Genomic DNA, 12,315 nt, shown 5'->3' on the forward strand with positions numbered 1-12,315 from the left:
GATATCAATAAAATCCAATTCTCACTTCGCTTTTAACCAAATCTAAGATCCTTTTTGCTTAGGGCTGTCATTGTTTTTTTCCCTTCAGCCCCAAGAGCCTTAAAAATGTTACACATCGGAGCACCTGTGTTCTAAATATAATGGTCTTAAAAATGTAATTGAGGGTTTTTCACTTTTGTAGGCAAATCAGCAGGGTTGATATTGATCCATCTTTTTAGGGAGCCGCAGTGCACCAGAAGGTGATACTGTAGAGGGCCCCGTAAACCCTCGGAGCCTTCTGTCTAATTTGGCAGAAAAACACAGAATGTCGGACAACAAAAGAATGATCTGATTCCGTAAGAAATCTTCATCCCCACCCCCTTTTCACAAGAGTTTAAAAAAAAAAAAAAAAAAAAAAAGACTTAATTTTTTCAGCTGCACTCAGTGATTTGGTGCTCACTCTTGCATTGAAACAGTTGCTGTCAGAACAGGCAGGAAACAGTTTTCTTTTAATTGCTGAAATCATTCGGAAGTGCTTCATGCACGGCTTCTATACGGCAGATGCTGTGCATTAATTGGCCTGTGTAGGGCTGACCCAGGGTTCCTTGCAGCGGGCCCAATTTTAGGCAGAGGGTTGAAACAGCTTATTTCTTATTTTGTATAACCTGGCGTATATTATGAGCGCGCTTGCACGTGGGGTATTTCATGGTCTGCAGTTTCTAATGTCATGTGGGTTTCAAAACCTGTGTTTCTCTGGTAATGTACTAGCAGCAGGTAAGCTCTAAATACCATCCATCAGGAGCTAATTTTTTATCCAGATACTCCAATGACTGATGAACCTGTCTTTTGTATGAATGTTCAGCACAGGAGAAAGCCATATGCCCCTGGCACTGGTTCCCATGCATTCTTTACAGTTCGTAGCAAGGAGATTAAGAAAAACCCAAACCCTTACATTTGCATGTCTTTCATTTATTTAGCAGTTAGCACTTTCTAAAATAGCTCTGTTTATTTGATTATTTTTTTTAACAGAGAAAGGAGATTTAGGTCTCTTAAAGCAATCTGACTACCACTACTCATTTTCTTTATCAGGAATATTACTGCACACCCTTAATAGGAAACCTTGTTTTGCTACTCCCCGTCTGTTCAAAACAGACCTTAGCCCATTAGAAGGTCCTCCCTTGTGTGGGAAGACCACAGCTGTTACTGTAAATCTCATCCAGTAACTGTATCACCCCCATTTTGTGGCTCTGAAGGATGAAATTGAGAAATGGAATACTGTGCAGTCATCCTTTACATCTCCAATTTTAGGCCTTTGCACATCATTTTCATGCTTTTATTCCAAATCAAACAACATTAGTGAGCAACACCACCCTGTGCTAAATGCCTAGCGTCTGAGGCAGCACCTACAATCTTTGTTTTTGGAGGATTTAGGATTTGGAGGGAAGTTGGAGTTTTGTTGATGGTGGATTTTTTTTTTTTAATTCCCTCTTTTCCCTCCCTCCGCCCCACCAGATCTTTCCCAAACCCTCTGAATTTGGCAGAAGCAGAAATCAACACAGTAGTGAGGTGCCTAAGATGGAGGATGCTCTGTTGTGCCTCCACAGGGGAAGCGATGGCTCAGCGTGGTTAACAAACACAACTTTAAAAAGGTTTATGTTTCTTTAAATCCTTCTGAGTAAAGTGGATCTAACTTCTTATGAAGGATATTGGGGGCTTTAATCAGAAATAAGAAGTGGTTTAAATCATTAGCACAACAAAGCAAACTATAAGCTTGAAGATAAAAGTCTCAGGGGAAAGAGTCCTCTGAAAATAAATGGGACTTGATAGATTTCCATATCATTTATAACTTCCCTTAATTACACTTGGAAGACTTGCCAGTAAAACTGGAAAATTGGCAGCCTATATCCATTATAGTAATTTTGCCGACCATGGCAAGCAGCTGGCTTTACTGGATTTTATTTCCCATCACTCACAATTAATCATCAGCTGGAGATGTCTGAAACTCCTCAAAACGTAGCAATACTGTGTGACATTCAGGCCTCCTTAAAATGCTAAAATCTGCTGAGTAAATGGGCCGCGTTCCCCTTCCAGCGAACTCATTTTGGTGCGAGGCAGGCTGCCGGTTAATGAGTGCCACTTCGATAATCGGATGCGAATGTGAACCCTGACCTCATGTCAAAGGAGAGGACGCAGCAAGCTGGATAAAAGATAGGGGATTCAGATCTGCAAACTTTACACCAATTAGACAGGGAGCGGGGAAATACATCAGTGCCGATTGGGTTTATCAGAAAGACTTGCGGGGCTTGTGACCATTTTGTAAGCCCAACATTGAAGACGTCCTGTCACAATCATTAAGTCTTTATCAGATGACGCACAAAAGTCTGAGGAAAGTGTACCCTAGTCACAAAGATCCCGTGGTAGCGATGCCCTCGGATCTGCACTGTCTTTTTGTGTCTCCGAGTTTGAGAGAGACCTATCCGTAAGTGCAGTTAGCCTTTATGTTCCTCCTCCTGTAGGGGCAATGAAAACAGCTCACATTCTGCTTCCACCCCGTGTCGTGAGTTGCTCGGTCAGACAGTGGCTGGAGACGGTTCCCTGTCCTGTGTGTAACCTTTCAGCAGAGGAGATAACAACCACCATCCAGTCCCCCGGTTATTCAAACAGTGCTATTGACTGTTCCCAAACTCACGTCAGAGTTGTTGGCAACATCGAGATGTTAAGTAGTGCCCTCCTCCTCAGTGATTTTTTTTTTCTGTTTTTTTTTTTTCTTTTTACTCTGTGGAGAACAAAACTGAACAGCTTCTTTGAACTGCACCATGCAGAAATAAACTACTAAAATACATGCTGCAGGTCTAACAGTTACCACTCATTTATTTTTATATTCTAAGCAATGGAAAGGTAGATTTGTCTGTAGCGTAACTCTGTGAGAAGATACCTGAGTTTAATTTCTTTTAAGAAAAGGAGCCCTTTTGTTTTACTTGGTTCCATTCAATCAGATTTTTTATTTTATTTTATTTGCCTGGTTTGACAGATTTGGGCCATCACTGAGACCTCTCTAAATTGGAACATAAGGATGGTGGTTTACATTGGTTTACCATCCACTGAAAGAAATAACTTATATGATGAAAATTGGTCCAGATAAATCCTTAAATAAGTTAGAAAGCAAGAACTTGTACGCATCTCTGTGGCTTTTGTTTGGGGGCTAAATGACAGGCAAAAGGATATGTGCAATTATGGAATGAAAGAAATTGGACAATGCCCAAAAGACTGAAAAAGAGAAAAGAGAGATACAAGTGCCTAATTTTAGGATTTGTCGCTTTGCAACACGAGTGGAGCTGTAAGGGCTTAACATAAGAACAGTAATTAAAATTCTGTGCTTAAGTGACACTTTCACCAAGGTAATTTTCGACAAATTGCACATCATCAGAAGTCCTGACACGGCATCTTCACACATGGTGCCTGCTGAAAGTGCCTCCTTCCTTCCAAATTCGTAAGACTAGATGTTAACTGGATACTTTGCCTAAATATTTTGTGGGCTGGGGGGTGTTATTTCCTTCCCAGACACCATTTCCTTTGTCATCAACCCAGCAGGTACTATATAAAACACATAAAAAACTCTATTTTTGAGAAAGGAGGGAAACTGAGGAGAAATCAGATTCGTGGACGTTTCCATCTGACAACCACTAATACTTCCTGGCATTTTAGTGCTGTACTTAAGATCTACAGAGACAATTCTGTACTTTTCCAGTCGGTGTATTTCCAGAACTCTGTTCAGATATTTGCTAACTGGTTCATTTGCACGCCGTTCACCTGATGAAGCCATGTTACAGTTGAATCGCAGTGGGGCTCAAGAGTTTCCTGTGCCCTTGAAGTTAGACCACTCAATTCACATCTGCACTCCTTGGCATCTCAGCCTTCAGCAACATTTAGAGGCCCACGTTCTTGGCGCTCTGATTGCTGAGTTTAACCAGAGGGTGGCAAATTTGTTTCTGAAATATGCTATTAAAAAAAAAAACCAACCCAAACAAAACCCTCCAACAAACATTCTTGCCTTTTATTTTTTTTTTAATTAAGCAGAAGCAGCTATTTGTAACTTCTTCTTAACCTCAGAAATGTCTGGAAAGTTCAGAGCAGATGGAAGAAAAGCTGAGCAGTGAGGTAGGGAGAAGATGAGGAAAAGAAGCAAGGAAGGAAAGAAAGCGTGGCTGGGACCAGGCTACAGGCAGAGCAGCAGGTGTGGAAGGAAGGAGACAAAGGACAGGGAAAGGGAATAGAGGGGAAATAACTGGGGACAAAGAACAAGCCTGATACTATTCACTGAATTTGACACTGCTAATGACTTAAATGCTTGCCCAAAGCTCAGGATGGGATTTCTGCAGGTGAAGTGTTGGGTGTTGGCTGTTCTCTGTATCCGGTTAGTCCACCGTGTTCCCATAGCAAATGCTTTTCCTATTTACCCCTAAAAGCCTGTCATATTGCTGTTGGCAGTCTGTTGGAGAAAGGGTGTGTAAGCACCTTTTGACGTAACTTCTTCTGCCTTGCTCAGAATCCTTAGGCAGACATCGATGCTTTCCAATCATTGCTAGTGCATGGTTTAGAAAAAAACTTTTATTTACATTTTCAGAATGTACTTCATGCAATGTGCATTTGATCTGACTTCACGCCTGTCTGTTAGACAGTATGTTCCCCCAAACTGGTACACACTTGTCTTTAAATATGTATTATTCATTTTACATATATTTAAAGAAACCTATCTGTTTATATATGTATGTATATAAACAAGCACATTTTGCGAGCACTGGCACAGATGAAAATGCATAAACCAGATCTCCGCAGGTCTCACAATACCCTCTTTAATGAAACTTTGACATCAGAGTGAAAGGGTCCCAAATTTTCTGGGATAGTGAGTGAATGGCAGACTACATCTTCAAACGACCCTAATGAAAAGGTGTGTAGTGGGCACTTGGAGCCAGCCATCCCGAGGGGTGTGTACCCGCACAAGTCCGAAACACTGGCACGTAGGGCCTAGCGCCCTTCCCTCCCCGGCGTACATCGTCTTCGTGGGATGACTGGCTGATTGCTTGGTTACATGAGCGATATATTCTGAATCCTGTGGTTTCCCCCTCGTGTAACAGGCAGCGCCCCCCGACCACTGTTAAGCCTTGAGTGGCTGTTTCCTCTGTGCAGCAGAGTGCAAGCAAGTAGAAAGAGGAAACTTGAATGGTTCCTTTTAAGAGCTATCAGGTCTGGTGAAAATGATGGTTTTGCCTCCCTTGCGGATGAGAGGTGGTGGTTCCTTGCAGGCGTGCTCCCGCCCGTCAGTCTGAAGGCATCAGCCGCTGTCCGGATGCGGCCATGTGCAGAGGCGTGACTTTCTGCTCAGCATTAGCCTGTTGGGTATTGCCGGAGCTTCTAGCCCGTGCGCCCCCGGATGCATGCCAAGGAACTTTTGGCCTCTGAATCAGGAGTCGTATCTGCAGGATCTGCGCCAGGGAAGCAAAGCAAAGGCTCCCTGGCCAAAACTGCTCAGATTAAATTTTGCTCTTGTTTTAACGTCGAACTGCGATGGGTGTGAAATGAGAACTGTAGAAGCTGAGGCTGAATGGATGGGATAAGAGAGGAGCCTTTCAGGTTTGTCTGGGGTGATAGTTTTAAGTAGGTAATTCATTTTTTCCTACGTTGCTGCGAGTTTGTCAAAGGCAACTGTGATTTGTGATTGTGGTTTGCGTCGTGACTGTGTAGCCGGCTGGCTTGACTTGTCATGAAAGTCTTTTTAGCATTTAATGAAATAATCCTGTTATTTTCCAGATGAATCACACGCACTTAGAGCATGTAAAATCCTCTATCCTCATTTTGTACTGCTTTAATTTTACCAGGTTTCAGAAGGTCAAGAGATTTGTGTAATTGAAGCAATGAAAATGCAGAACAGTATGATTGCTGCTAAAACAGGCAAGGTAAGCTACCTTGGGTCACTTAAAACCATATGCAACTTGTCAAATGGGATAGAATTTAAAAAGGAAAAAAGGAGGATTCTGGTTGTTAAGGAATTAAGTCTGATTGTTGTAAGTCTTTCAAAGTGAGGTGTCTTTAATTTTTAACATTTGCATCTGCTGTGAATGCTGTTAAGTAGTTCCGAGCCTTAGATAGCACAGCAGGAAATAGTTTTACTGGCTTCAGAAATTCATATAACTCCTTTTCTCTTAAATGATTTGTTTTCTATGATGTTACAAAGCTAAACTGAATTGAAAGGTGTTGCAGACCATTTCTCCAAATTCCATCTTTCCAGAGAGCAACTGAAGAAGAGAGATCTCTTTGCCAGTTAATTTATTAATGGCAAGCAATTTGACATTAGAAAAAAACCCACTCAGAACAAGGCATAGAACGTGCTTTTGCAGGAAGATCAGAAAAGCAATTTTTTTTTACTGTTGTGACTGATAAATGCGAAGCCTAGGTCTGCAAATGTGTTCGGCTTTGCAAGGCTGTGCATTGCAGTATCTTGCTTCTAGGGGGATCAGCATTGCAGCCTTTGAGCTGGGACTCTGCTCCTGCAGTGTGGGATGTACCAACACCAGCGCTCTGGGAAGGGGACTAGTTAATCTTATATGATGAGGGTGTGCCTTAAGCCCCCATCTGGTCTGGGGACCATCAGGGCCTAAATCAGGGCCTCAGAGCATCCCTGTGCCAGATCATCATTCGGAGCCTGAAACCATCACCTAGCCAGGGTTGCCTGATCCAGCCTTGTCAAAGGGAGAGCAGAGTCACTCTTGAGGAGTCACTGCTCAGAGTCCTCACCAAAGATCTGGATTATATATTCTCCTGTCTCTTGTATTTCCTCGCATGTCCTAGCCCCTCTCTGCCTGGGGACAAGCCCCAGTGCGCTCCCTGAAGCACTGCCGTTTTGTTTTTAACAATAGCAAATCCAAACCCAATGCAAGATCCTTAGCCCAGAGGGAGGCAGCAGGGAGCCTGACTCTCCAGGGCAGGGACGAGGTTAGTCACTGGCAAGATTTGCTGAGATCTCAAGATGGGTCTCTATGCCAAGGACTGTTTGTGTGTTTACAAGAAAGGCTTATTTGGCACAGCAAGTGTTGCTGAGGCTGGGACCCAGGGCTTGCCTCTTCCAGTGCATCTAGTGCAAAATTGGGTCTTGAGGAAAAGCAAAATTTGCAGAGGGAGAACGTCCCTTCTGTTGCTCTAACATTGCCACTTTATTATTTTTTGTGCATTAATTCCTATATAATTTATTTTCTCACTTGATTAATATTGCCCAGTGTTTAGTTTTTCATCTTTGCTTGTTTTGTTTAACCCTTTATCGCTGCTCTTTGCATCCACTGTTTTCAAACTAGTAAGTATTTGTAACTAAAATGCCATTCCCTTTCCCACGCACCCCCTTTTATTTTTCACTTTAACCTTCCTTTTCCCACCGAGGTGCGCTGCAACCTGTTCCTTAAAATCCTGCTTGTACTTCTCCCAGCAATAACTGTCTCCCACTCACTCTGTACAGATGCCACGTAAAACCCACGTTTGGCTCATTAATCCTTCTAAGCGGGATCTGAATGGTGCACGGGCCGCTCAGTGGGTCCGACGTGCACCTTGCAATGTCCCCTTGGGTCCTCCATTTTAATAATAAGCAAATTATTTGATTCTTTAGAATTTTAAGAATTCAAAAAAGCAAAAAATAGTTTCAGGCTGTGTGGAAATGAAGCCGCTAAAGAGAATTCATCCCGTTCTGCAGTGCAAAGCCATGGCTCTGAGTGCTGAAACAACTTGGCCTCTCCACAGGAATGGGATGTTTGGCACTGGCTCTTAGTTCACGTTTTGATGCTTTGAAACTGTGTTTTGAAACTCAAGTTCGTTTTGTCTTCAGCTGGAAGACGTTCCCATTTTCATTCCCGGCTGAATTCCTTTTCTGCATCAAACCCCATCTTCCTGTTTGTAATTGTGAGAAAAGTGGCTTGTTTTTATCTACTTTGAATTTACTCCAGCTGCAGGTGGTTTAAAAATGAGGGAAAGATGGAGAGGAACTGGTGTGTCTCCTGTTTCCTACGGGACAGCTGCGCGTGGGTCAGAACGAGGAGCTGGCCCCGCTGCATGTCAAAAATCACTGGGGAGTTTGAAATATCAGTCAGCTACAATGTTTGCTGAACCTTGGCTTTATAGAAAAAGAAAAGAAAGAACTAGAACATTTTTCATGCTGCTTTCATCTCTTAAAATATGGAGACTTGGGAACCGGGTAGGCTGCCTAGCTGTTGATTTAGAAATAAAGCCCTTTTTGTACATTGCGCGGTGTCTTCGCCTCTGTGGAGCGTTCAGCTTCACTTCTGGGGCGACACAGTGAATATGCCTGTGCTACAGAGCCAGAGATATGCTTACAGCTCACGTGGCTTTAGACTATCAAACTCGGACGTGGGCAATAGTGTAGTCATAGTAGCCTAGTATTTTGGCTGTGCTGCAGGTGTCCTTTAGGAGCCCAAGGTAACATTTGGATGACTAAACTGAACTAACTGCTGGACAAGGCTTTGACCAAGGATTTGGCACGTCAGTATGAGCTCTGAATTAACACTGCAATCAAACTAATACACAGCTTCAGGTATTTTCTGGAGCTCCATGTGCTGAAAGGGAATCCAAACACGTTACAGCCTTTTACAGAGGAAATGGGGGACCTAGTATAAGATGTTTGGGTTTTAAAATTCAGGAATCCGCACACAAGTATATAATTAATCTGCAGATGTAGCTGCATTTATTTGACAGTGGTAGCCCTTTGCCAAGTTATGTTAAAGATACGATCCAAATTCAGATTTGAATTATCTCAGCTGTCTGGGGATTGATGGAAACCCACTTCATGACTGCAGTCCCAACATTCAGTTATACTTAAAATCTGTAACGCAAGAGATACTGGAATATTTCATTGAAACGGCCAAGCATAAATGCTGAAGAGTCAGCGCGTTGCCTAAAAGATTTAAAAATTTGTTAGTAAATGAGCAGCAGTGCAAACAGGTGGAAGAAAGGTGCTTTTTAATTTTTAGAAGTGCCTTCTCGATCTGATGTTCGGATCTTCAAGCACCTAAGTAATAAGAAAACCAGCAAGTGGTAGGTGCCCAACTACCTCGATGGAGTTGGACGCGATTTGGTCAGGCGCTGGAGCAGGCTGCCCACAGGTTGTGGCGTTTCCATCCTCAGAGATACTCAAAACTCAGCTGGACTCCGAGCACTGGAGGTTGCGCTGGCAACTGCCCGAGGACCTTCCAACACCCGTGTGCCTGCGATCCCCATGGTGGTCATAATGTTGTATAGCGGCCATTTACCCGGTGCATGCTTATGCTCTACATAAGCAATGTCAGGCAAGCCATTTATTTAACCATGCTATTGAATCATAGAACGGTTTAGGTTGGAAGGGACCTTTTGAGGTCATCTAGTCCACTGAGGAAGATTTGAAATTATTTCTGTTTCTGTACCGTAGGTGAAAGCTGTGCACTGCAAAGCTGGTGATACTGTTGGAGAAGGAGATCTGCTGGTGGAACTGGAATGAAAGGTTGCCTCCACACCCTTGACTTAGCTAAGCCTTTATTATTTCCATCCATAAAGTAAAATTAAGGCAATTCAACACAGAAGATGGACAGTCCTATGTGCAGGATTTTACACAGTCATATTTATTGTATCAGTGGTTAAGACAGCAAACACAGATGTTAAATCTTGGCAACAGATCCCAGATTTTTACTTCCAGAAATACTTGTACATAACCTTTGTAATTCTTTGATTTTTCAGGATCAAATAAAATCAATAAAATAGCATTTCAGCTTTAAAACAGGAAAAGCCTCTTTTTTTAAAAAAAAAAAAGAAAACAAAAGACCCAAATCCGATTCATTTTCTCCATGGCAATACCACTGGTTTGAGGCCCCAGCCAAATCCTACAGAATGGTTGGTAAGAGCAAAAAATGAACCAGAAAGTGGTTAACTGAGCAGTTTTCCCATGCTCTGTGTACGTGCTGAACAAGTACTGCTGATGGCTTAAATTCTGATCAGATTTATTGTAATAGTTTGAAGCCTTTATATAGACTAGATTTAAATTACAGGTGAGACGTTTTATTTTGCTAGTGCTGACCTTCCCCATGTATTTTCATTTGCAGTTGCAAGGGGATTTTCTTCTTTTATTCAGACTCCACGCTCAAATTTTCCCCCCTTTATCTTCTTTCAATTGATTACTGGATGCAAGGCCTTACAGAAGGAGCTGGTGCTGTCCTCGAAGCTCCTTGGCTGCCCCAAGGTACTGCTGGAGGCCCTTGCTGTCCCTCAGGCCAAACCTCCTCCCGAACCCTTACAGGAAAGGGAGACCCAAGTGCCTGACCTTCTGTTGTGCAGAGGCTCTTAGTAAACACTGTGCGAAGAACTAGGACTGTTGATAATAGGTAACTACGTCCTGCTGGAAGAGCTGCATATCCAGTGTGGGAAACCAGAGAGGGCCTGGACTGGAGGAAGATTTAAGAGACTTGAACAGAAGTGAGGGGGCTGCTGACTTGGTCAGAACAGGTAAGAGGATGTATTTCCCCCACCCCCACCCCCTCACTCAGGAACTCCGTGCCGCAGGATGGTGAAGATACCAGAAGTTTACTGGGTTCAAAACGTTAGCATGTGGTTAACAGAGGCTCTTTCTTCCATTAAGTCATCTAGCTCAGTAAGTCAGCAGCTGCAGCTCACTAGGTACAGCGGTACCTCCGCAGTCCCTGTGCACTGTAAGCGTCATCTCCGTCCCCGTGCTCTCGCCTAGGCCTCCGCTGCTGCCCACTGCTGGGCCAGGACACTGGGCTACTCCTGCCTTTGGTCTCACCTCCTACAGCTGGTTTTTATTTTACATGCCTGTAAGTCACCGTTCCTGCTGTGCCTCGACCACTGTCCCACAGAGGAGGGGGCCTGCCCTCATTTTCTTGCCTAGGATGTGCAGAGTCATGCTACTTCCCAGAAAAACCCCTCTGGCCAGAGGCGCCCGGGCTCTTTACCGGAAGGTGAAGGACAAAACCAAGTCTGTGACAGGGCTGGTGACTCATGTTCAACCAGAAAGGTTCACGATTCTGCTTGAAACTTCTGATTGAAGGGGCCTTTTTCATGTTACTGAGATGCTGCCAACTGCATCCCATGGCCAAGGGGAATAATGTAGTACAGGGATCTGCTTTGTGAAATAGTTTACAAAAACACATCAAGATGGGTAAGGGGAGCGTTTGGGTAGTACCTGCCCTCCAGGAAAATTAAGGCTTTTGCAGTTGGAGAAGCTGAGGTAGACACCCTGCAGTTCTTCCTACAACTCTCCTTAATGCCTTCTCGCCCCTTCCAAAAGGAGCACAGTTCAGCTTCTGCAGGTTGCCCTAAAGGAAGAACAAGTATTGTAGAGAGACACAAGTTTTCTACTTCAAAATGACCTAATTTGCTTGCTGCAGCAACACAAGCTTTCCGCCTGTTTTTCTATATGAGATGCAGCAGTGCCTACCACTGATGAAATTTAGGCTGATTCCCCACCCCACATCTCCTCTGGCCATCACAGGGTTACTGGCAGTGAAGCAAAAGTACAATATTGCTTGTCCGTAATGGTATCCTTAGTGCATTTAATCGTACTTTGGCTCACTGCGTGGCATACATTCCCTGCTCACATCCCTTTGGCAGCTCTGTATACGGTACAATCTGTATGTACCAAACACTGCAGTCGAAGGAAAATATAAGGCACAGGAGCGTCACAACAGAAAGCCACGTTTTCCCCAGATTGTCAAGAAACCAGCACAGTTGGTTGGGTCGGGGGGACAATAGTCGTCTTTCCATCTTTTTTTTTTTTTCTTCCTTCCTCCCAGTTTAAATGTTGCAATAATCCCAATACAGGTCCTCTGGATACTTTTTATAACGTATATAAAATTTTTCCCCCGACAGGAAATTCAGTTTGCACATGGCTGCAAGTTCTGCATTCGAGTGCTTGGCAAAAAAAGTCGCCTCGCTCGTAAGTGCTCACAACAGCTGCATCCGCTGTAGCGTCGTGGGCAGCTGAAATCAGGTCTGCTTTTCCCGGTCCCCAACACCACCGCCACTGCCCACACCCCTCCCTCCCCCCCGCCCAAAATCCTACAGTCACTCAGTGAACTGAAGTGGTACCTGAAGTGCTTAGAATATGAAATCAAAAATACGATTTTAAATGTCATTCTCTTATACTCTTCTAATATTTCTTCACGGTACCTTATAAAACTAAACGTGTTTTAACAAACTCCTTTCCAGTTCAGAAAAATGTTGCAATACAGAGTAAGAATAATTTTTTAAATTTTCTCTATTTCTCCAGCAATTCTGTATTTGTCTTGAAGCGTG

General features: G+C 43.5%; 1 protein-coding gene across 2 annotated transcripts in view; it reads left to right on the forward strand.

Moving 5' to 3' along the window:
* PCCA (propionyl-CoA carboxylase subunit alpha) overlaps window positions 1-9,792 on the forward strand; it is a 293,304-nt gene extending 283,512 nt beyond the window's left edge. For both annotated transcript variants that reach the window (XM_075090133.1, XM_075090123.1), the window contains 2 exons: window positions 5,856-5,933; window positions 9,440-9,792. In XM_075090133.1, coding sequence (XP_074946234.1) covers window positions 5,856-5,933; window positions 9,440-9,508 — 147 coding nt within the window. In that variant the 3' untranslated portion in view covers window positions 9,509-9,792. The remainder of the gene's footprint in view (window positions 1-5,855; window positions 5,934-9,439) is intronic.
* The last annotated feature ends 2,523 nt before the right edge of the window (window positions 9,793-12,315 follow it).

Source organism: Phalacrocorax aristotelis, chromosome 1, assembly GCF_949628215.1.
Source record: "Phalacrocorax aristotelis chromosome 1, bGulAri2.1, whole genome shotgun sequence".
Lineage (NCBI taxonomy): Eukaryota > Metazoa > Chordata > Aves > Suliformes > Phalacrocoracidae > Phalacrocorax > Phalacrocorax aristotelis.